This window comes from Hemitrygon akajei, chromosome 19 (genome assembly GCF_048418815.1).
Source record: "Hemitrygon akajei chromosome 19, sHemAka1.3, whole genome shotgun sequence".
In the NCBI taxonomy this organism is placed as follows: domain Eukaryota; kingdom Metazoa; phylum Chordata; class Chondrichthyes; order Myliobatiformes; family Dasyatidae; genus Hemitrygon; species Hemitrygon akajei.
The window spans coordinates 57103959-57129418 of NC_133142.1; the positions used below are offsets into that span (position 1 = coordinate 57103959).

At 46.7% G+C, this 25460-nt stretch overlaps 1 protein-coding gene across 1 annotated transcript in view; it reads left to right on the plus strand.

Moving 5' to 3' along the window:
- The first annotated feature begins 789 nt into the window (after positions 1–789).
- LOC140741951 (cadherin-related family member 4-like) overlaps positions 790–25460 on the plus strand; it is a 32495-nt gene continuing 7824 nt past the window's right edge. Inside the window, exons 1-7 of the mRNA XM_073072560.1 lie at positions 790–1174; positions 9993–10138; positions 11478–11619; positions 13424–13650; positions 15168–15301; positions 17945–18007; positions 22002–22089. Of these exons, the coding sequence (XP_072928661.1) occupies positions 1153–1174; positions 9993–10138; positions 11478–11619; positions 13424–13650; positions 15168–15301; positions 17945–18007; positions 22002–22089 (822 nt within the window). The 5' untranslated portion in view covers positions 790–1152. The remainder of the gene's footprint in view (positions 1175–9992; positions 10139–11477; positions 11620–13423; positions 13651–15167; positions 15302–17944; positions 18008–22001; positions 22090–25460) is intronic.

The following is a 25460-nucleotide window of genomic DNA, read 5'->3' on the forward strand; positions in this document are numbered from 1 at the left end:
AGTGAGATATGCCAACTAATGGAGTGATGCCACAGCAACAACCTAGCACTCAACGTCAGTAAGATGAAAGAGCTGATTGTGGACTTGAGGAAGGGTAAGATGAAGGAACACAAACTAATCCTCATAGAGGGATCAGAAGTGGAGAGAGTGAGCAGCTTCAAGTTCCTGGGTGTCAAGATCTCTGAGGATCTAACCTGGTCCCAACATATCAATGTAGTTATAAAGAAGGCAAGACAGCAGTTATCAAGTCAAGTCAAGTCAAGTCAACTTTTATTGTCATTTCTACCATAACTGCTATGTACAGTGCATGGTAAAAATGAGACAACGTTTTTCAGGACCATGGTGTTACATGACATAGTACAAAAAACTAGACTGAACTACGTAATTAAAAAAAACACAGAGAAAGCTACACTAGACTACAGACCTACACTGGACTGCATAAAGTGCACAAAAACAGTGCAGGCATTACAATAAATAATAAACAGGACAGTAGGGCAATGTGTCAGTCCAGGCTTCGGGTATTGAGGAGTCTGATAGCTTGGGGGAAGACACTGTTATATAGTCTGGTCATGAGAGCTATACTTTATTAGGAGTTTGAAGAGATTTGGTCTGTTAACAAATACACTCAAAAACTTCTATAGATGTACTGTGGAGAGCATTCTGACAGGCTGCATCACTGTCTGGGCTACTGCACAGGACCGAAAGAAGCTGCAGAGGGTTGTAAATCTAGTCAGCTCCATCTTGGGTACTAGCCTACAAAGTATATCTTTAGGGAGTGGTATCTCAGAAAGGCAGCGTCCATTATTAAGGACCTCCAGCACCCAGGGCATGCCCTTTTCTCACTGTTACCATCAGGTAGGACATACAGAAGCCGGAAGGCACACACTCAGCGATTCAGGAACAGCTTCTTCCCCTCTGCCATCCGATTCCCAAATGGACATTGACGCTTTGGACACTACCTCACGTTATTAATATACAGTATTTCTGTTTTTGCCTTTAAAAAAAATTCTACTCACTATATGTAATTGATTTACTTGTTTATTTATTATGTTTTTTTTTTCCTCTCTGCTAGATTATGTATTGCGTTGAACTGCTGCTGCTGAGTTAACAAATTTCACATTACATGCTGGTGATAATAAACCTGATTCTGAAATGTCAGACCGCTTAGCAATTGGTAATTGTTTTATTGTTATTCCATGTGAAAAGCTTACATCTGCCTTCCAGACAAATCATTCCATATATAAGTAGATAGAACCATAGAACATTACAGCACAGAAACAGGCCTTTTGGCCCTTCTTGACTGTGTCGAACCATTTTTCTGCCTAGTCCCACTGACCTGCACCTGGACCATATCCCTCCATACACCTCTCATCCATGTACCTGTCCAAGTTTTACTTAAATGTTAAAAGTGAGCCCGCATTCACCACTTCATCTGGCAGCTCATTCCACACTCCCACCACTCTCTGTGTGAAGAAGCCCCCCCCCCCCAATGTTCCCTTTAAACTTTTCCCGCTTCACTCTTAACCCATTTCCTCTGGTTTTTTTCTCCCCTAACAGTGGAAAAAGCCTGCTTGCATTCACTCTATCTATACCCATCATAATTTTATATACCTCTATCAAATCTCCCCTCATTCTTCTACGCTCCAGGGAATAAAGTCCTAACCTATTCGACCTTTCTCTGTAACTCAGTTTCTCAAGTCTCAGCAACATCCTTGTAATCCTTCTCTGCACTCTTTCAACCTTATTAATATCCTTCCTGTAATTCAATGACCAAAACTGCACACAATACTCTGAATTCGGCCTCACCAATGCCTTATACGACCTCACCATAACATTCCAACTCTTATACTCAATACTTTGATTTATAAAGGCCAATGTACCAAAAGCTCTCTTTACAACCCTATCTACTTGTGACACCACTTTTAGGGAATTTTGTATCTGTACTCCCAGATCCCTCTGTTCTACTGCACTCCCCAGTGCCCTACCATTTACCTTGTATGTTCGACCTTGGTTTTTCCTTCTAAAGTGCAGTACCTCACACTTGTCTGTATTAAACTCCATCTACCATTTTTCAGCCCATTTTTCCTGCTGGTCCAAATCCCTCTGCAAGCTTTGAAAACCTTCCTCACTGTCCACTACACCTCCAATTTTTGTATCATCAGCAAATTTGCTGATCCAATTTACCACATTATCATCCAGATCATTGATATAGATGACAAATAACAATGGACCCAGCACTGATCCCTGTGGCACACCACTAGTCACAGGCCTCCACTCAGAGAAGCAAAGCTCCATTACCACTCTCTGACTTCTCCCATTGAGCCAATGTCTAATTCAATTTACTACCTCACCACATATACCTAGAGACTGAATCTTCCTAACTAACCTCCCATGCGGGACCTTGTCAAAGGCCTTACTGAAGTCCATGTAGACAACATCCACTGCCTTCCATTCATCCACTTTCCTTGTAACCTCCTTGAAAAACTCTAAAATATTTGTTAAACATGACCTACCATGCACAAAGCAATGCTGACTCTCCCTAATAAGTCCCTGTCTATCTAAATACTTGTAGATCCTATCTCTTAGTATTCCTTCCAATAATTTACCTACTACCGACGTCAAACTTACCGGCCTATAATTACCCGGATTACTTTTAGAGCCTTTTTTAAACAACAGAACAACATGAGCTATCCTCCATTCCTCTGGCACCTCACCTGTAGATACTGACATTTTAAATATATCTGCCAGGGCCCCTGCAATTTCAACACTAGTCTCCTTCAAGGTCCGAGGGAATACCCTGTCAGGTCCTGGGGATTTATCTACTCTGATTTGCCTCAAGATAGCAAGCACCTCCTCGTCTTCAATCTGTAAAGGTTCCATGACCTCACTACTTGTTTGCCTTATTTCCATTGACTCCATGCCAGCTTCCTTAGTAAATACTGATGCAAACTTGGTTCTCTAGGGATATTGGAAATCTGATAAAGAAGAAGAGAGAGATGTATGGCAGGTATAGGAAACAGGGAGCAAATAAGGTACTTGAGGAGTATAAAAAGTGCAAAAAAATACTTAAGAAAGAAATCAGGAGAGCTAAAAGCAGACATGAGGTAGGTTTGGCAGTCAGGGTGAAGGATAATCCAAAGAGCTTCTACAGGTATGTTAAGAGTAAAAGGATAGTAAGGGATAACATTGGTCCTCTTGAAGATCAGAGTGGTCGGCTATGTATGGAGCCAAAAGAAATGGAGGAGATCTTAAATGTTATTACCACCACACACAACCTTACTATTTATGACTTTGCATGAACTACTAACATCATTTATTTTTACCCCCGTTCCACTATCTACTCTGGCACTCTGGTTCCATCCCTTTGCAAATCTAGTTTAAACCCCCCTCTCCCAATAGCACTAACAAACCTCCCTGCAAGGATATTGGTCCCCCTGTAGTTCAGGTGTAACCCATCTCTCATGTACAGGTCCCACCCACCCCAGAAGAGGTCCCAATGATCCTGAAATCTGAAACACTGCCCCCTACACCAGTTCCTCAGCCACGTGTTCATCCTCTAGAGCATCCTATTCTTACCCTCACTGGCATATGGCACAGGTAGCAATCCTGAGATTACCACCCTTAAGGTCCTGCTTTTTAACTTCCAACCAAGCTCTCCATACTCACTCTTCAGGACCTCCTCACTCTTTCTTCCTGCATCATTGGTACCAATGTGCACCATGACATCTGGCTGCTCACCCTCCCATTTCAGAATGCTGTGCACGCGATCAGAGACATCCCTGACCCTGGCACCTGGGAGGCAACAAACCATCCGGGAATCTCTGTCACAACCACAGAGTCCCTTATCACTACCGCTCTCCTCTTCTTCCCCCCTCCCTTCTGCACTGCAGAACCAGACTCAGTGCCAGAAATCCAGCTGCTGCAGCTTGTCCCAAGTAAGTCATCCCCCCCAACAGTATCTGAATCGGTATACTTGTTGTTGAGGGAAATGGCCACAGGGGAACCCTGCTCTGCCTGCCCTTTCCCCTTCCCTCACCTGACGGTGACCCAATTACCTGTGCGCTGTTTCTTTGGTGTAACTGCCTTCCTGAAACAACTATCTATAAACTCCTCATTCTCCCGAATGATCCGGAGGTCATCCAGCTCCTACTCCAGTTCCCTAACGTGGTTTGTTAGGAGCTGCAGCTGGATGCACTTCTTGCAGGTGTCATTGTCTCCCTGGCTTTCCACATCCTGCAAGAGGAGTTTTCCTACATCCTGCCTGGAATTCTCTCAACTTTAAACGAACAAAACAAAACTTACCGGAACCTACCCTCGACTCTGCCTGTTCACGCCGAAGCCTGTTGAGCCAAAGCTGTCCCACTCTGACTCAGTCCACTCCGACGATGGCTGCTGTATATGGGGGTCTTTGTTTTAAACCTTTGGCATGCTACATCACACGCCTGCGCAGTCTAGCCTCTTTTCCCCAATCAGTAAAAAAAATGGCTTCTCTCCGAGATGTCTTTAGTCCTTGACTCTCAACCTCTTGCTTCGATTTAAAATGACCATTGAAAAATTAGATATGTACAAAAGAACATAGAACATCACAGCACGATGCAGGCCCTTCACCCAGCATGTTGTGCCGACCTTTTACCCTTCACCCAGCATGTTGTGCTGACCTTTTACCCTTCACCCAGCATGTTGTGCCGACCTTTTACCCTTCACCCAGCATGTTGTGCCGACCTTTTACCCTTCACCCAGCATGTTGTGCCGACCTTTTACCCTTCACCCAGCATGTTGTGCCGACCTTTTACCCTTCACCCAGCATGTTGTGCCGACCTTTTACCCTTCACCCAGCATGTTGTGCCGACCTTTTACCCTTCACCCAGCATGTAGTGCCGACCTTTTACCCTTCACCCAGCATGTTGTGCCGACCTTTTACCCTTCACCCAGCATGTTGTGCCGACCTTTTACCCTTCACCCAGGATGTTGTGCCGACCTTTTACCCTTCACCCAGCATGTAGTGCCGACCTTTTACCCTTCACCCAGCATGTTGTGCTAACCTTTTACCCTTCACCCAGGATGTAGTGCCGACCTTTTACCCTTCACCCAGGATGTAGTGCCGACCTTTTACCCTTCACCCAGCATGTTGTGCCGACCTTTTACCCTTCACCCAGCATGTTGTGCCGACCTTTTACCCTTCACCCAGCATGTTGTGCCGATCTTTTAACCTACTCTAAGAACAATTTAACCCTTCCCTCCTCCATAGCTCTTCATTTTAAATAATTTAAGTGCCTATCAAAGAGTTTCTTAAATGACCATAATGTATCTGCCTCTACCACTACCGGTGGCAGGGCATACCATGCACTCACCACCCCCTCTGTGCAAAGTCTTCCCTCTGACGTCCCCCTATCCTCCAATTACTTTAAAATTATTCCCCCTGTGTTATTAGCCTTTTCTGCCCTGGGGAAAAGTTTCTGACTGTCCACTTGATCTATGCTTCTTATCAAAATATTAAAAGGAAAAGCAACAGCAGGGTGCAGGATATAGTGTTATAGCTACAAAGTACAGGATAGGTAGACAAATAAAGTGCAAGGGACATTGCATGATGATGATGATGTGAGAGACTCACACAGTATGGAAGCAGCTCTTCTGCCCAGCTGATTCATGCTGACCAAGATGTCCATCCAAGCCAGTCCCAGTTGCCACGTTGGCTGCCTTGCTGAGTCAGTGGAGCGGAGGCTGACTTGCATGATGGACTGGCTTTTCCACAACCCTCCACCATTGCTTGCGATCTTGGACAGAGCAGTTGATGCATCTGGGTAGGATGCATCTCTGAAAATTGGTGAGTGTCAAAGGGGACATAGCAAATTTCCTTCTCAGGAAGTTGAGATATGTTGAGCATTGGCCACAGAATCCAGGTAAATGGATAACAACAGACTATTGGTGATACCTCCACCTAGGAACGTCAAGATCTCAACCTTCTCCATGTTAGCACCATTGATACTTCACCACACTTCCTGTTTGTGCACAGAAAGATTCTCTAAAAAGCAACGAAATAAAGGGTCTGCTGACACACACAAAATGCTGGAGGAACTCAGCAGGCCAGGCAGCATCTACAGTCAATGTTTCAGGCCGAGACCCTTCAACTGGACCCAGTTTGTGCTGGAGGTTTTCATCATCAATAGGCGTGGCCCATTCACTCCGATCCACCTTTGACAGGACCCCAGTCTGCTCCAGATTTGTCAGCTCAGCCTCTACTGTAGGACGGACTGCATATGGCACTGGTCTGGCTTTGTGAAATTTTGGACATGCATTTTCCTCAATCTCAGTCTTTGCCTTCATGCCCTGAACTGTTCCTATTCCTTTCATGAACACTTCCTCAGAGTCAGCAAGTATTTGCAACAGTCTCTCAGATGTGGCCTTGCTGTCCTCCTTTGTTGACACATCTAGTGCCTTGATGGTGTGCCACTCCAACTGGATTTTCCTGAGCCTTCACATCCCAGCAACGGTGGTCCTCCTTTTTCCAGGTCACAGAGGTTCAGCTGCTGTGTTTTACCTCTGTGGGTCACTGTCACTTTAATTTTGCCTTCGGGATACACTTTCTGTTCTGTGTTAAGTCTTTAGCAGTAGTTTAGTTCGTTTCAGAGGTATGTAAGAAAACAGTCATTTGTAGTCATGTACAGAGATCACTGTTAAAGCTGAGCCTGTACCCAACTCCATTTTCAGTCTCACGCCTGCCACTTGTGGAGTGATCCATATTACTCTTCGATCATCTGTCTCTTTCACGCTGTGAAGTTGCAGACAAGACAATTCACTGAGTCTGGGTCATTTTCATCAGGGCTGCCTTCTTTCATTTTGTGAATTTTGTTGTTATTTTCCTTTCTGGGGTTTCTTGATTCCCTGCATTTTGCCCTTTTTCTGCTGTTGACTAACTTTGCGTACTCTGCCAATGTGGCCCTGTTTGCCACAGTTTCTGCATTCTTTGTCTTTAAACTAACAGTCATCTGGGTCATGTGACCTGTTCCCACAACGGTAACATTTCTTTCCTTCATTTCTGTTCAGTGACATTTTATTTGTAGCATATTCCAGAGATTTTTGTTGTATCTCGGAAGCACCTCGTGTAGCTGTTTCCATTGATATTGCAATGTTTAGCGCCTTCTCTAATGTAAGGTCCCTTTCACACAGAAGCTTCTTCTGTGTGGTTTCACAGTGCGTGCCACACACTAACCTGTCCTCAATGAATCCGATAGACCCGCTCCAAACTGACAATGTTGGGATAATTTGCGCAGTTCAGCACAATATTCAGAAATGCTTTCATTTTTGCTCTGATTCTGATTGGGAAATTTAAATCTTTCAGCAATGACCAATGGTTTGTGGTTTAAATGCTGCTGGAGAGTGTCTACTATTTGCTTGAATGTTTTGTCAGCTGGCTTTTCAGGGGTTAACAAGCTCTGTAGCAGGTCGTATGTTTTTGCTCCCATAATACTAAGTAAGACGCTGGCTTTCTTTTCATCATTAACATTGTTAGCATGACAATATAACTCCATTCTTTCAATGTAAGTTGCCCAGTCTTCAATGCTACTATCAAATGCTGTAATGGTTCCAACCATCGCCATCTTTGTTATGTTAATTTAGCCCCGTTCTCCTTTTTTTTGACTCACGTGACCTTTTTGCTAGCGCCACGAGTGCACTACATCTAGTTGTGTGTGTTTCACTCTTTTTTTTATCTCCCTTCTGGGGCAGGCAGACCCTCAGTCCCTGTGTCTCTTGGTCTCCCGACGTTCCCGACCCGGCTGTGCTCCCACTTCCTTTCAGACTTGCGGCCTCGCACTGCCTCCTTCTCCCGCTCCTTGGCTCGTTCCTTGCGCTCTTCCTCCGAGTGTCGTTATCAATTAAAACATGGTGTTCCAATACAATGTAGGTTCATTAACCTCGTCGCCAATTTATTGTGTATGTGGCCTGGTTACACAACAGTGCTATTAATAAAAACGTTGGAGACAGGAACTAAGTTTTGTGATTCTTTACTGGCAGCAACCGAACTCGGTCCACACATACAGATCGTGGTGGCATCTGTCGGTCTCGAGAGAACATGGATCTGCACCTGGAGTTTCCAGGGCGCAGGCCTGGGCAGGGTTGTATGGGAGACCGGCAGTTGCCCAAGCTGCAGGCCTTCCCCTCTCCATGCCACCGATGTTGTCCAAGGGAAGGGCACTAGGACCCATGCAGCTTGGCACCGGTGACATCGCAGAGCAATGTGTTGTTAAGTGCCTTGCTCAAGGACATAAACGTGCTGCCTCAGCTGAGGCTTGAACCAGTGACCTTCAGGTTACTAGTCTGATGCCTTGCCCACTAGGGCACGCGCCAACACAACAATACAGATCAATGTGCGCCTAATAGCGCATGCTCAATAAGTGCCTAATAATGTATGCAACGATGCGTCCCTACAACATAAAGTAGTCCCTTATTATACTGTAGGTCATACAGTACACTTGAATTTCCAGTTTCTGCAGATTTTCTCTTGTTTGTAAAGGGTCTGGTGACCTGTTTAAACCACATTGGTTGGACAATCGCTATTGGACAGTATTTAGATAAAATTCCTCTGCTCTTCCTTGTAGCAGTGTCATGGGGTACAGAATGGTGGTTCGAACTGCTAATACCTTGTCCTTAGTTGCACAGAAGTTAGAGTCTGGGTTCTGTTCTCAACATCTGAGCAGGGGTTCTGATGGAAAGCCACCAGCCTGAACCATTGACTCCGTAGTTGCTGCCTGACCTGTCCAGTGTTTCCAATGTTTTCTGCTTTTGTTATGTTCATATTCATAAGAGTAGGGCGTAAACTCAAACGTTCTACCACTGAGCTATGATCAGGGATGACAATGGAAATCTGTAGCTCCCACAAACACCCAACTGCTCCCTAAATGATTTTACAATTCTGGTTTTCTGTGTGTTTCTGTCTAACTCTTTCACTGTGCTATTGTTTGTCTCCCTGTGGAAAACTCCCTTACCATAGCCACAATGTCCAGGTATCCCAACTCACAATTTAAATCTGCATAATTTGGGGTCCCAAAGGGTTAAAATCTGAACACTGGTTTCATGTATGACCTAGCCCTCTAATTTGAACGTACAGGAACATAAGAAGCTGCAGAAAGTAGTGGACTCAGCACAATCCGACGTGGGTACATTCTTTCCCACCAACGGTAGAATCTAGCTGAGTTCCTGAACCAACATTAATCATTAGAGCTTCGAAAGACGATGATCACCTTGCACTAAAATGGTCAGTGGTTTTTCATTGCACCTGAGCATGGCAATAGACTTGACTTTGACTTTAAAGCATAACAGAAGGGCCTAACATGGTGAAAGGAAAGAAACACAAACGATTGCTCATAGAAACATTTTGGACTGAGACCACTTAGTAATGGAATCTGCTTCTCCTTATTTACATACCGACTGGTGGAATTTGGAGCCTGGGGCCAGAGATAAAGTGCTGGTTAGGTATTATGGACTTTGTGGCAGGAAATGGCATTGAGGTCCTTGATCTAACTGGGCAACGGAGCAGGTCAACACTGTGGAATGAAAATGAAAGACTGTCAAAATTAGAAATCTGAAACAAAAACAGAAACTGCAGAGAGAGAGAAACAGAGACAACTACCGCAGAAACTCTGTGTCTCTGGAATACAGGTAGAACAGCAGATGTTGGAGGCTGAAACAAAATTCGAGAAGGCCAAAGAAACAGCATTTGTAGAAAGAGAAACCAGTCTGGATTTCAGATCAGTAACTCTTCCTTAGACTGTGAGAGGGGTGAACAAACTCTGTTTCTCTCTCCGCAGTTGCAGCTGATCTAGTTGAGTGATTCTAGCACTTTATGTTTTTATTTCAGAAGGGCTGAATAGTGTCTGGCTCTAGTTCCTGTGATTTGGAAGAAAGATGTATATTTTTCTAGACATTGATGTAATATTCTATAGCCCTCCACATCAGTGGTCTTCTGATTCATGTTTCTATCCTTCTATCTCCAGGTGAAATTAACACATTGGTCCCACTTGACTTTGAAAAAGTTGACACCTACGTGCTTACAATCCAGGCTGTGGACATGAATTACGATGTGGTGTCTGATAGTTCTCAGCAGAAGACAAGCTATGCCCAGTACACCATCTACGTCAAGGTATAAGAGAGAAGACTGGGGAAGTGGCATTGTGGAGTGTGTGATGCACCATCAATAACTTTATACAGGGGTCTGTGGGAGGAGCCACAGGAGCAGTCCAGACAGGTATATGTAGTTCACCACAGTGTTATACAGGGAGTGGTTGTCTTGTGAGAGACTGGCTGACACAGGGAGATTGAGAGGATACAGGGAGGACAGCGCAGGGACATAAGAGGAGTAGAGAGCATGAACACAAAGGAACATAGAGGGATAGAGAGAGACAGAGAGCAGGGAGAAACCAAATGGTTTGGGAAAGCTGGGATTGGTCAGACCTTTCTGGATTTTACCAAATCAACCCCAAAGTGGACAGTCCAGACTATAATCTGGAGAATCTATAGCAGGTCCTGCTGTTGACTCAGACATTTTATTTCAGTGCTCCAGGAGAGGCAACGTGGGAAGCAGAGTGCCGAAACTCTTGCCACACAAACACTCTTCTCACAGTGTGCTGTTCCATTGCTCAGTACACCACAAACTCCCAATCCCACTTCCCACACACAATCCCAACCTCTACACACATTCCAAATCCTCACATACGATCTAAATCCTCCCACACAAACCCAATCCCACACCCAGTCCCAGTCGCCACACACAATACCAGCTCTCACACAGTCCTAGACCTACACATAATCCCAGTTCCCATACACATTTACAATCCCTATGTACAATTCCAACTTCCACGTACAACTCTAGCTCCCACACACAGTCCCAGCGTTAAGTGTGAAGATGGTGTGACGTTTCTGTTTAAAAGCCTAAAATCATTTTTCAGAAGGGAGCTTTTGGAAAGGCCATTTTCAGGGCCCTGCCCTCTTCTGTGTCCTGGACAGACACAAGTCCTGCAGTGATGGTAGACTACAGCCAATGTCCTTTTCCACTGTTCTAACAGTTTGCTGTGGTTTTTGTGTGTGTAATGGGATGCTGCAGACAGCACTGACTGACGAAGTAATACCCTCTATAATGGAAGTGTAGAATTGCACCCGTATATTCTGGAAAAGATGGAACAGAGACAAAGTTCTCTCCTGTTGCAGTTCAATTCCCTGAGTGTTGATTTTCCCCAACTCCTCACATGATGTCCCAGTTTTCCAATGAGGAGTTGCTTGATGGCCATCAAGGTGTGGGTGCTGAGCGTGCATGTAGCCCATTCCAACCATGGCTAGGTTCAGGGATAGCACCAGAAGCTTCCCTGGTCTAGAGTTATCTGAGCTGCATATTTCCACAGGGAACACTGGGGTCTCCACCTGCTCCTGGGACACCATTTTTGAGTGGCAGGTGAGTTCTAAAATTGTGCACTCTTTACTTACAGAACGTAAACGACATTCCTCCTGTCTGCAGCCCTCCTTTCTACAAGGAGACCATCTACTCCACACTTGCAGAAAATGTTCCCATCGTTACGCTGTCCTGCACTGACAGGGACTCAGAACAACTCATCTACAGGATAGTTGGTGGTAAGATCTGGGCTGATAGATTCTTGATCAGTAAGGGCATCAAGGGTTATGAGGAGAAGACAGGAGAATGGGACTGAAAGGGATGAATGACCCAATCTGCTCCTATGTCTTATGGTCTAAACTAATATTGTTGCAAGAATAATTCTTAGTAAGCAGCAAGCTATACATAATATCAAGCTTTTATTGTGTACAAGAGCACTTGTCACAGGCCAGCCCATCAAATGTCTCCTTATAATTGAAAAGCTCCTCTCCAGGCAACACCCCGGTGAATCTCCTCTGTAGTGCCATCTCCTGTTTACTAGGGTGTGGCATCCAGTAGACCAGCTGCCCAGTCCAGGCAGTCCCCTTTGCGCACTGCTACCATCAGACAGGAAGGACAGAAATACCACACCACCAGGTTCTTGATCCAACCCTTATCCTCCCTCAACTGCCCCTTGCAATGCCATGGACTTGATCTGTGGCGTCTTCAAATTTGCCATTTGTTTTGCACGGAGTTCTTGCTTTGCATAGTCCTTTTCTCTCTCTTCACTGTCTTATGTCATTTCAGTACAATTTATACCGTGTGCATTGTCTGTACCTGCATGCCAGTGATGCTGTAGCAAGCAGATTTTCATTGTACCTGCACGCCACGGTACTTATGCAACTCAACCTGCCCTGAACTGTGGCCAAACCAGAATTTCATTAATTGAAGCACTGGTGTCCTTCCCGTCAGCTGGTCAGGGAGGTCCGTGTCAGATGTGGTTCAGTGAGCAGCCCCCTTGCCTCTTACTCTGAAGGAGAAAGGATGCTACCCCACTCTCGGCCAACTCTCCAGTGAGGTACTGGAGGAGATTCCATGCATCAGGTAACTTGTGGACCTCAAACTCCACCTGTTCTCACAGAAGATCCAATGGGGTTATGTTGCCAATGGGTGAAGTTTTTGTCTCCGTCACATCACTCTTTCTCCCTCACACAGTGTTACCGTAAGATCCAGTTGCCCAGAGGGTAGAAGCCTCAGTGGTTGTATTCCAAGTGCAATTCACTGGCTGTAAAGCTATTGGTGTGTGGGATTGTAATAAAACGGTACTTTGAGCATTGACTATGAGTGGAAGAAGGAAAAGGGATTGCACAATTTTGTAAATAATTTCTTATTATGAATAAAGTTTATTTTGATATAAAAAGAATGGAGCATTCCCAGGGACACGTGCAGAGATGGACATGAGTGCTGCTGGCAAATCATTAACTCAGTGAAAGACACCCTTTGACCTGTCGAAAACGTGCTGGTCTTCCAGCACATTGGGATGTCGGTAGGGAAATGCTGCTGACTGGCACGTTCCAGGCTGAGGGACAGACTGAAGATTGGTACAGCCACTGCAAGTGTTGCTTGGAGAAGACCACACTTGAGGGTTCTTTCACTACTGGACAGGGAGGGGGCCTCAATTACCGTTGTAGTGTAGCACCCCAGGGGGCCGCATGAGGGGCAACAGTCCTATTGGTTTTAACAAATCACTGCCTAATGAATGTAAGAATGAAAGAGTATTGCAATTATTTTGTCTGTAATTAATTTCACTATGAATAAAGTATACTTAGATATAAAATATACTGAAAGAATGGGAATGTATATGTAGAAATTCAGCTTTTGCGATACATTGGAAAGTTACACGAGAAGCTTCAGTTCTCTCCTCTCCTGATCTTCGAGGAGTGTAGGAGGGCCCAGTGATGAATCTTCATCACCTCACCATCAGTGTTATTGTCACCTCTTCCCTTCACCATGTGTGTTTGATTTCCTTACTCTACTATGGCCCCACTAAACTTTCTTCACCAGGGAATACAAACAGTCGCTTTTCTTCTCGCGGGAGCTCCCTGTTCTCCAGGAACACCTTCTCATACAATATGGATGAGGTCATCGATCCGACAACATTTGAACTACTAATTCAGGTCACCGATGTCAACGATGCTGATTCAAAGCTTCAGCTCACCACCACGGCGATTGTCATCGTCCACGTTATTCCATGGACCAGCACGGTGACAACGACCAGCACGCTGCCAGTGGTAAGGGTGAAGGGTTGGTGTCTCGGCAAGTTGCAGAGGTTTCTTTCATAAGATGGTACTTAGTGACAATGTAGCCATAAGAAGCGAAAATGTCACCTTGACAGTTAGGGAGGTGTGTGTGTGTGTGTGTGTGTGTGTGTGTGTGTGTGTGTGTGTGTGTGTGTGTGTGTGTGTGTGTGTGTGTGTGTGTGTGTGTGTGTGTATGTGGGGGGGTGTGGGGGGTGTGTGTGTGCGCGCGTGTGTGTGGGGGTGTGGGTGTGTATGTGGGGGTGTGTGTGAGTGTGTGTGTGTATATATGGGTGTCGGTGTGTATGTGTGTGTGTGAGTGTGTGTGTGTGTGGTGTGTGTGTGTGTGGGTGTGTGTGTGCGTGCATGTGTGTGGGGGTGTGGGGGTGCATGTGGGGGGTGTGGGTGTGTATGTGGGGGTGTGTGTGAGTGTGTGTGTGTATATATATGTGGGTTTCAGTGTGTGTGTGAGTGTGTGTGTGTGTGGTGTGTGTGTGTGTGTGGGTGTGTGTGTGCGCGCATGTGTGTGGGGGTGTGGGGGTGCATGTGGGGGGTGTGGGTGTGTATGTGGGGGTGTGTGTGAGTGTGTGTGTGTATATATATGTGGGTTTCAGTGTGTGTGTGGGTGTGTGTGAGAGTGTGTATGTGTATGTGGGGTGTGTGTGTGGGGGGGGGTGTGAGTGTGTGTGTGTATGTGGGGTGTGTGTGTGTATATATGTGGGTGTCAGTGTGTGTGTGGGTGTGTGTGAGAGTGTGTGTGTGTGTGGGTGTGTGTGTGTGTGTGTGGGGGGGTGTGTGTGTGTGTGTGTATGTGTATGTGGGGTGTCAGTGTGTGTGTGGGTGTGTGTGAGAGTGTGTGTGTTTGTATGTGGGGTGTGTGTGTGTATATATGTGGGTGTCAGTGTGTGTGTGGGTGTGTGTGAGAGTGTGTGGGTGTGTGTGAGAGTGTGTGTGTGTGGGTGTGTGTGTGTGTGTGGGGGGGTGTGTGTGTGTATGTGTATGTGGGGTGTCAGTGTGTGTGTGGGTGTGTGTGAGAGTGTGTGTGTGTATGTGGGGTGTGTGTGTGTATATATGTGGGTGTCAGTGTGTGTGTGGGTGTGTGTGAGAGTGTGTGTGTGTGTGAGTGTGTGTGTGTATGTGGGGTGTGTGTGTGTATATATGTGGGTGTCAGTGTGTATGTGGGTGTGTGTGGGTGTGTGTGAGAGTGTGTGGGTGTGTGTGAGAGTGTGTGTGTGTGTGGGTGTGGGATGGGGCAGGTTTTTCTGTAGTTCCGTTGTTAAATTCTGTTTAGTTGTTGATCTGCTGACCCAATGCTATGTTGGTGCCAGACACTTGCGGGCTGCCTCCAGCACACTCTCACTGTGTTGGTCGTTAATAAAAAGGAGCATTTTACTGCGTGTTTCAATGATAAATAACTCAGAATCTGACAGAGGCACAGGAGGCAGGCAAGGGCTGTGTGGAGGGAGGAGAACACACGATGGCTCATTTTTCTCTGAACTCTCCCTTGCCAGACAAGAACACCTGTCCACAAGGTGGTGACTCTGCTGGACAAGTACTGGAAGCCCCAGCCCTGGTTTGTGGTGCTCCTGACGGTGGTGGCAGTCCTGACTGCAGGGACCCTCGCATTGATGCTCTATCGGTCAAGGTCAGGCACCCGCTTTCATTCAGGGCATGGGGGGCGGGAAGGGGGAGGCTGGCTTGGGAAATACATCGGAGTCAATAACAAAGAGATCTAACATCTATAGTCACCAGTAACCACTCAACAATCAGCCTTCACTTGACCTGAAGACATCTCAGGATGCATTTACAGAATATACTCCACAGTTGCAATCTGTGACAGAAGACCCCACAGAGGTTAACTACTTCAAGTCAAGTCAACTTTTATTGTCATTTCGACCATAACTGTTGGTACAGTACAATGAGACAACGTTTTTCAGGACCATGGTTTACATGACACAGTACAAAAAACTAGACTGAACTACGTAATAAAAAAAACACAGAGAAAGCTACACTAGACTACAGACCTACAATGGACTGCATAAAGTGCATAAAAACAGTGCAGGCATTACAATAAATAATAAACAGGACAATAGGGCAAGGTGTCAGTCCAGGCTCTGGGTATTGAGGAGTCTGATAGCTTGGGGGAAGAAACTGTTACATAGTCTGGTCGTGAGAGCCCGAATGCTTCGGAGCCTTTTCCCAGACGGCAGGAGGGAGAAGAGATTGTATGAGGGGTGCATGGGGTCCTTCATAATGCTGTTTCCTTTCTGCGGATGCAGCGTGTAGTGTAAATGTCCGTGATGGCGGGAAGAGAGACCCCAATGATCTTCTCAGCTGACCTCACTATCCGCTGCAGGGTCTTGCGATCTGAGATGGTGCAATTTCTGAACAAGGCAGTGATGCAGCTGCTCAGGATGCTCTCAATACAACCCCTGTAGAATGTGATGAGGATGGGGGGGTGGGAGATGGACTTTCCTCAGCCTTCGCAGAAAGTAGAGACGCTGCTGGGCTTTCTTTGCTATGGAGCTGGTGTTGAGGGACCAGGCGAGATTCTCTGTCAGGTGAACACCAAGAAATTTGGTGCTCTTAACGATCTCTACCGAGGAGCCATCGATTTTCAGAGGGGAGTGGTCGCTCCGTGCCCTCCTGAAGTCAACAACCATCTCTTTTGTTTTGTTCACATTCAGAGACAGGTTGTTGGCTCTGCACCAGTCCGTTAGCCGCTGCACCTCCTCTCTGTAAGCTGACTCGTCGTTCTTGTTGATGAGACCCACCACGGTCGTGTCATCGACGAACTTGATGATGTGGTTCGAGCTGTGTGTTGCAGCACAGTCGTGGGTCAGCAGAGTGAACAGCAGTGGACTGAGCTCACACCCTGGGGAGCCCCCATGCTCAGTGTGATGGTGTTGGAGATGCTGCTCCCGATCCGGACTGACTGAGGTCTCCCAGTCAGGAAGTCTAGGATCCAGTTGCAGAGGGAGGTGTTCAGGCCCAGTAGGCTCAGCTTTCCAATCAGTTTCTGAGGGATGATTGTGTTGAATGCTGAACTAAAGTCTATGAACAGCATTTGAAAGTATGTACTTACAAGGGGAAAGTATGTAGTTCTCTTTACAGTGACATATCCTGCCTTTCTCATCAATCTAAAGGAAGTGCTGTTAATGTGACAGACCGGCTCTCCCTCACTACTGTCCCTGACCGAGACTGACCGGCTCTCCCTCACTACTGTCCCTGACCGAGACAGACCGGCTCTCCCTCAATACTGTCTCCGAGACAGACCGGCTCTCCCTCAGTACTGTCTCCGAGACAGACCGGCTCTCCCTCAGTACTGTGTCTGAGACAGACCGGCTCTCCCTCAGTACTGTCTCCGAGACAGACCGGCTCTCCCTCACTACTGTCCCTGACCGAGACAGACCGGCTCTCCCTCAGTACTGTCTCCGAGACAGACCGGCTCTCCCTCAGTACTGTCTCCGAGACAGACCGGCTCTCCCTCAGTACTGTCTCCGAGACAGACCGGCTCTCCCTCAGTACTGTCTCTGAGACAGACCGGCTCTCCCTCAGTACTGTCTCCGAGACAGACCGGCTCTCCCTCAGTACTGTGTCTGAGACAGACCGGCTCTCCCTCAGTACTGTCTCCAAGACAGACCGGCTCTCCCTCAGTACTGTGTCTGAGACAGACCGGCTCTCCCTCAGTACTGTCTCCGAGACAGACCAGCTCTCCCTCAGTACTGTCTCCGAGACAGACCACCACTCCCTCAGTACTGTCTCTGAGACAGACCGGCTCTCCCTCAGTACTGTCTCCGAGACAGACCAGCTCTCCCTCAGTACTGTCTCCGAGACAGACCACCACTCCCTCAGTACTGTCTCTGAGACAGACCGGCTCTCCCTCAGTACTGTCTCTGAGACAGACTGTCACTCCCTCAGTACTGTCTCTGAGACAGACTGTTACTCCTTCCATTCTGGATCTGTAGCTGTGAAATGATCTGAAAATGCTGCCTTATCAACAGTGCTGGCCCCTTCGGAAAACCTCTCCTTCATTGGCCAAGTCCCTCTAAAGACGTGGAGTTCCAGTCCTGTCCTGCACCACTGTGCAGCTTTGCCAGTCGATGCTCCAGTCCTTATGTCTCTGCAATGTGGGGAACGTTGTGAGATCATTGAGACAGACCTTTTGGGGGAGGTCAAGAACGTTTCAGTCTGCTAACGAGTCTGTTGCAATGAAGGACACGCTGAGTATATTGTTCTGCCTTCTGTAGCCTTTAATTGTCTCACCGGTCTGTTCCGCTCTTTGCAGGACTTTGTGCTTTAATCGGATTTTCCCACAGAGTGAAGTATCCCAGCACTTGCTACTGGACAGGTAGGACTAAATGCATGGGGTACCTCTCTCTATAACCCCAGGCTGAGTTGGGGCAGATGCTCCTGTCCTCCACTTCTGCCTCCAACCTGTCTTCCCTCGCTGTATATCAGTGTGGTTTGTATTCGTGACCCTGTTGCTGTGTCACTGTTCACCCTGTCTACGGAATTTTGTCCCTTTGTAATTTTGAGTGGCTGCCAACTATGAATCTCAATCTATTCATTCTGTTTGGATCCTGGCATCATCAGGAAGACCTGTATTTAATGCCCACCGCTAAGTGCCCTTGAGAATATGTTGATGGCCTGCTTTCTTGAGCCGCTGCTGTCTGTCGTTGAAGGTGTTCCCACAGAACTGCTGGGGAGGGAGTTCCAGGGTGTTGGACGATAGAATACTGAACTGTAGGAGGAAACCCCTTGGGCCACCATGGTGTGCTGAACTAAAGAAGCAGATGATGCCAAATTAAATTAACCCCTCTTGTCTGTACATGGTTCATCTCTCTCCTTTCACATGCCTATCTGAGAGGCTCTTAGAACACAGAATATAGAACATTACAGCACAGTACCGGCTCCTTGCCCCACAATGCAGTGCCGACCTTTTCACCTACTCTCAGATCAATCTAACCCTTCCCTCCCACATAGCCCTCCATTTTCCTATCATCCATGTGCCTATCTAAGAATTTCTTAAATGCCTGTAATAAGTCTGCCTCTTCCACCACCCATGGCAGTTCATTCCTCATACCCACCTCTTACCTCTGACATCCCCACTCCACTTTCCTCCAATCACCCTTTATGCCCTCTTTATGCCTTACTTATTTCTGCCCTGTATCAGTTCAGCACCTGAACCCTGGACTCTTGGATTAAAAGTTTGATGAGCTACCCAGACTCCACGACTCTAAAGCTGATGATATCATTTGAAGTGCAGCTGTTTCTGCCAATGGGTGGCCTGCCCTGTGTTTCTGCTACCTGGGTGCACCAGGGATTGGCCAGAGTGAAAGAAGGGAAGGTTATGGTCAGAGGCCTAGTGTTCGACACCTCAGTGAGAACTGAAGAGCAGAGGTCAAAGTCGAAGTAAATGTATTATCAAAGTACAACTATGTCACCATATACAACTTTGAGATTCATTTTCTTGCAGACATTTACAGGAAAATAAAGAAGTACAATAGAATTTATATTAAAAACTGCAGATAAACAAAGACAGACAAATAAGCAATGTGCAAGAGAGACAAATTGTGAAAATACATAAACAAATACACTGAGAACATGAATTGTAGAGTCCCTGAAAGTGGGTCTATAGGTTGTGAAATCAGTTGATTGTTGAGGTGAGTGAAGTTATCCACGCTGGTCCTGATGGCTGAAGGATAATAACTGTTCTTGAATCTGATGCTCTGGGACCTAAGGCTCCCGTACCTCCTGCCTGACGGGTGTAGCCAGAAGTCTGTTAAAGATGGCACTGATGAGATGCAGTGATGCTTTATAGATGTTAATAATAAATATTCTTTGAGCTTTGATGGGAGCATGGCCTGGATGGTTGGTGGTCCTTGAGGATTCTCCCTTGTGACAGCGCTCCTTGTGAGTGTGCTCAATGATAGGAGGGCTTTGTCTGTGATGGACTGGGCTGCATCCACCACTTTCTGAAGACTTTCCTGTCCTTGGGCGTTGTTTCCATCGCAGGCCATGATACAACCAGTCAGGTTGTGTACCTACAGTGGTTTGTCAAAGTTTCAGATAACATGCTGAATCTATGCAAATTGTAAGGAGGTTGAGATGTTGCCGTGCCTTTTTTCTTGGACTTACGGTGAATCAGGCAGGACAGTTGTGAATTGGGAAGTGTGATTGTTTATTAAGGTACAAATGAGGTGCATATGGAGTATAAGAGATGCAAGGGAGACACTCAAGTGAAGTGAGGCAATACAGCAATGAGGTCATGGACTTTACAAGTTACAGAGGAGGAGGTGATTGCTGTCTTGAGGCAAATTAGGGTGGATGAATCACCAGGGCCTGATCCTCAGGATCAGTAGTGAGGAGTTGCTGGCAGGGTCACCGTCCCCACCACTGAGCACACCTACGGGGAGGACTGTCGCAAGAAAGCAGCGTACATCATTAAGGACCACCACCATCCAGGCCATGCACTCTTCTCACTAATACCATTGGGCTGGAGGCTTTAAGTCCCACACATCTGGGTCAGGAACAGTTATTACCATCAGGCTCCTGAATCAGCATGGGTAACCTCACTCACCACAACTCTGAACTGATTCCACAACCAACAGACTCACTTTCAATGGCTCTACAGCTCATGTTCTCAGAATTATTTATTTCTTTTTTTATTTACACAACTCATCTTAGGTGTATAAGATGATGAGAGGTATCGATCGTGAGGATAGCCAGAGGCTTTTTCCCAGGCCTGAAATGGCTAACACGAGGAGTGCTTGGAAGTAGGTACAGAGGAGTGAGGGATAAGTTTTTCAGGCAGACCAGTGGATGTGTGGAATGCACTGCCAATGACTGTGATGGAGGTGGATATGATAGGGTCTTTTTAGAGACTCTTCGATAGGTACACGGAGCTTAGAAAAGTAGAGGGCTATGTGCTAGGGAAATTCTAGACATTGTATTTTATTTTTCCTGTAAATGCCTGCAAGAAAATAAATCTTATGGCGACTGATGTACATTCTTTGATAGAAAACTTACTTTGACTTTGACACTGAGACAGCCAGACAAGTACCTCAGTGTAACACCCACTGTTATTGTAGCCAGCTGCACAAACCCTGGGAGGGTGCAAAGATCGTGTCGATGGTCCATCAGGTGTTCCTGTGACAGCAGAGTATCCCTCCAGGTGGCACCAGGACCACGTGATCACGGTTCTGCTGAGGCTTCTCCACTGCTCCACTCTCAGCTGGTATGCATTGGGATGTGCATTTTGTGAACGTTGATTCCATAAGACCTTATGACAAAGGAGCAGAAGTCAGCCATTCGGCCCGTCGAGTCTGCTCCGCCATTTCATCATGAGCTGATCCATTCTCCCATTTAGTCCCACTCCCCCGCCTTCTCACCATAACCTTTGATGCCCTGACTACTCAGATACCTATCAATCTCTGCCTTAAATACACCCAAATACTTGGCCTCCACTGCCGCCTGTGGCAACAAATTCCATAGATTCACCACCCTCTGGCTAAAAAAAAATTTTGCATCTCTGTTCTGAATGGGCGCCCTGCAATCTTCAAGTCATGTCCTCTCGTACTAGACTCCCCCACCATGGGAAACAACTTTGCCACATCCACTCTGTCCATGCCTTTCAACATTCGAGATGTTTCTATGAGGTCCCCCCTCATTCTTCTAAACTCCAAGGAGCTTGATATGTGTTTGATATTCCATTTGATGTGCGTGTGGCACTGAGAAAGCATTCGGTCCACTAACGTAATGAGTGCACGGAGGTACCTAGTCTGGTTTCAGAAGGACGTTTCCAGTGTGATGCAATCTGAACAAAGTCAGAATGAATCACTCTCTGGCTATCCGAATCAGCGAGACCAGAGTTTGAGGGGGATCAGTAGGTCTTGAGGTTGATTCCGAGGATCGACGAAATGTCCAGAAATTAAGGTCTGCGAATCTCTGCATGACTGATGGGGAATGCCTGTGAGTCCGAGTCTGAAGTCGGCCTGCCCTGGATTGGGGTACTGTGCAAGCTTGTGGGGTGGGGGAGGAAGTGGGCTTGTTTTGTTGCTGTTCTGCTGACACTTGTGGGTCTGCCGTGAATGCAAATGACACACTTTACTGCATGTTTCAATGTGCATTTGATAAATATATCTGAAACTTGAAACCTGAATTGGAACTGGACTACTCAGTATCCAATGCACTGTCTAATTCTGACCACCACAACACACTGCACCCTGGGTCGAGCACAGTTCTTCTCCAGGTAAACATTTCAAATCCAAGAAGAAAGAGGGAAGAAGAGGCACCCTTGCTCTTCCACTTTATAACCTGTCTGCCTTTCCTTCTTGCTGCAGGCTGCCACCTGAGGCAGAAGCACAGAAGGGGAGTGAAACCAAGAACAGCACGGACAACGAGCTCGTGGCAATAAGCCCACTTGGCCCGGTGAGCAAAGGGAGAGGGACATAGTGTGAGAGGGACAGGGTGTGAGAGGGACAGGGTGTGGGAGGGACAGCGTGTGGGAGGGACATGGTGTGAGACGGACAGGGTGTGGGAGGGACAGGGTGTGGGAGGGACAGGGTGTGGGAGGGACATGGTGTGCGAGGGACAGTGTGTGAGAGGGACAGTGTGTGCGAGGGACAGCGTGTGGGAGGGACATGGTGTGAGACGGACAGGGTGTGGGAGGGACAGGGTGTGGGAGGGACGGGGTGTGGGAGGGACAGCGTGTGGGAGGGACATGGTGTGCGAGGGACAGTGTGTGAGAGGGACATGGTGTGAGACGGACAGGGTGTGGGAGGGACAGGGTGTGGGGGGGACGGGGTGTGGGAGGGACATGGTGTGCGAGGGACAGTGTGTGAGAGGGACAGTGTGTGCGAGGGACAGCGTGTGAGATGGACAGGGTGTGGGAGGGACGGGGTGTGGGAGGGACAGCGTGTGGGAGGGACATGGTGTGCGAGGGACAGGGTGTGAGACGGACAGTGTGTGAGACGGACAGCGTGTGGGAGGGACAGCGTGTGGGAGGGACAGCGTGTGGGGAGAGCGGGTATGAGTGTGTGTGGGGAGTGTGTGGGAGAGTGTATGTAATGACAAGGGTGAGAGTTTGTGAATGTATGTGTCCCTGAGACTGTGTAGAGTGTGCAAGTGCCTGTGTTTAAATGTGTGTTTCCGTTTGTTACCATGTGCTACATAGAAGGCATCTCATTTTCCATGATAGACAGATGAAACCTTGCCTTGTGTGCAGGGGTAATTTCCTGTGAGTATACAGGGAAGTGTATATGTTTTGGTGTATATGCAACAGTGCGCGAGTGTGCATGAGAGTGCGACTGTGTGCAAGAGAATGTGAAATGTGCATATGAATGTGAAAATGTGTTTAAGAGATGATCACATAGAACATAGAAATACAACAGTGCAGTACAGGCCATTCAGCCCAAGATGCTGTGCTGACCTTTTAGCCTACTCTAAGACCAATCTTACCCTTCCCTCCCACAGAGCCCTCCATTTTTCTTTCATCTGTGTGCCTATCTAGGAGTTTTTTTAAATGTCCCTCATGTACCTCTACCACCACCCTAGACAGTGCATTGCTCTCTATGTTAAAAAGAACTACCTCTGACTTCCCTCACGCATACTTTGCTCCAATCACCTTACAATTTTGCCTTCTTGTATTATTAGCCATTTCCACCCTGCAAAAAAAAAGTCTCTGGCTGTCCACTCCTTGCCCCTTTGCCCCTTACTATCTTGTACACCTCTAGCAAGTCACCCCTCATCCTCCTTCACTCCAAAGCTCGCTCGACTGTCCCCATTAGACATGCCCTCTAATCCAGGCAGCATCTTGGTAAATCTCTGCACCCACTCTAAAGCTTCCACATCCTTCCTATTATGAGGTGACCAGAAGTGAATGAAATATTTCAAGTGTAGTTTAAAACCAGAGTTTTATATAGATTGGCTCTTGAGTTCAATCTGCCGACTAAAGAAGGCCAACATGTTATTTGCCTTCTTAATCACGCTATCAATATGCATGTCAACTTTTCAGATTAATAGGTGTGGATCCCAAAATCCTTCTGGTTCCTGGACACTGCTAAGAATCCTACCGTTAACTTTGTACTCCGCCTTCAAGTTCGACCTCCCGAAGTGTATCACTTCCCACTTCTCCAGGCGGAACTCCATCTGCCACTGCTCAGCCCAATGTCCTGCTGTAACCTACAATAACGTTCCACACTGTCCACAACACAACCAACCTTCATGCCATTTGCTAACCTATTCTTCCACTTCTTCATCCAAGAAATTTATAAAAAATCATAAAGTGGGAGTCTCAGAACAGATCCCTGCAGAACACCACTCTACCTCTGGGCAGAGTACACTCCATCTACTACCATCCCCTGCCTTCTGTGGGCAAGCCAATTCTGAAATCACACAGCCAAGTTTCCCTGGATCCCAAGCCTCTTGCATGAGCCATCAATAAGGAACCTTCTCAAACACCTTACTAAAATCTATATACACTACATCCACAGATTCAAAAAAGATTCAAACTACATTTATTATCAAATTATTTACACTGAATATAACTCTGAGATTTATCCTCCTACGGGCAGCCATGAAACAAAGAAACACAATGGAATCTGTGCAAAGAAACCACCAAGGTGAGGAAAAAGAACAGATTATACCAATGGCAAGGCGCAAGTGAACATCACATAGAGTAGCAACCATCAAACCAGGAGTCCAGGAGTGTTCAGTGTAGTTCAGTTCAGCTCCACGTCAATAGCCGACTGCAGGCCACAGAGCCAGCCTTCACCAAATCTTGATTTGCCGTCACTACTGAAGATCAAATCACTCAACAGCAGCAAAAAAGAGTAACCAGAATCCAGAGACACATGCAACATGAGCCTCAAAGTCCCTCAAAACAAGTCCACAGCCACAAGCCTTGCCAATCGATCCTTGCAACATTAAAGCCAGGCTTCTCCACTTCCCTCTGAAAGCCGGTAGAGGAAGACCAGTCAAACACATGCAGGCGGCGCTGAACACCCTCCATTCTCGTATTCCTTGTCTTCAACCTCGCTGGGCACTTCAATCAGAGAGAAGCAACAGAGCCGATCATGGCCTCTAGGTCTCCTGGCCATACACTCTGCTCCCAACCTCACCGAACTCCCTCGGAAGCAGCAAAACACCAGATATTCAACTGGCCCAAAAGCACACCATCAAGGTGTAAACATAACTCCAATCTCATGCAGTTTAGTAGTAGAATTATTTTTTGAAAGAAGAAATAGTTTAGTGAATTGTCTGCAGGACGTCACCATTGGACAATGGCACCATATTGTTCCAAGTACCACTGCTCTTCCTTCATCTATTTGTTTTGTAAGTTTCTCAAAAAAATTAATCAGGCTTGTGAAGTATGACCTGTTCCCCATATCCCTCATCAGACTGAATTTATCTAAAGATTCGTAAATCCTGTCTCTAAGAATCCTCTCCAATAGTTCGCTCACCACTGATGTAAGGCTCGCTGGTCTATAATTCCCAGGGTTATCTCTATTATCTTCCTTGAACAAAAGAATAACACTTACCACTCTCCAATCTTCTGGTACTGCTCCAATAGCCTGCAAAGATCATTGCCAAAATCTCTTCCTTCACTTATTGTTGTAATCCGTGGCGAATCCTGTGTGGCCCCGGGAACTTACCTATCTTGTCTTTCTAAAGTTCCAGCACATCCTCTTTCTTAATATTGACAGGTTCTAGCATATTAGGCTGTACTACTCTATCCACACATTCATCAAGGTTCCTCCCATTGGTGAATACTGAAGCAAAGTACTCATTAAGGACCTCTC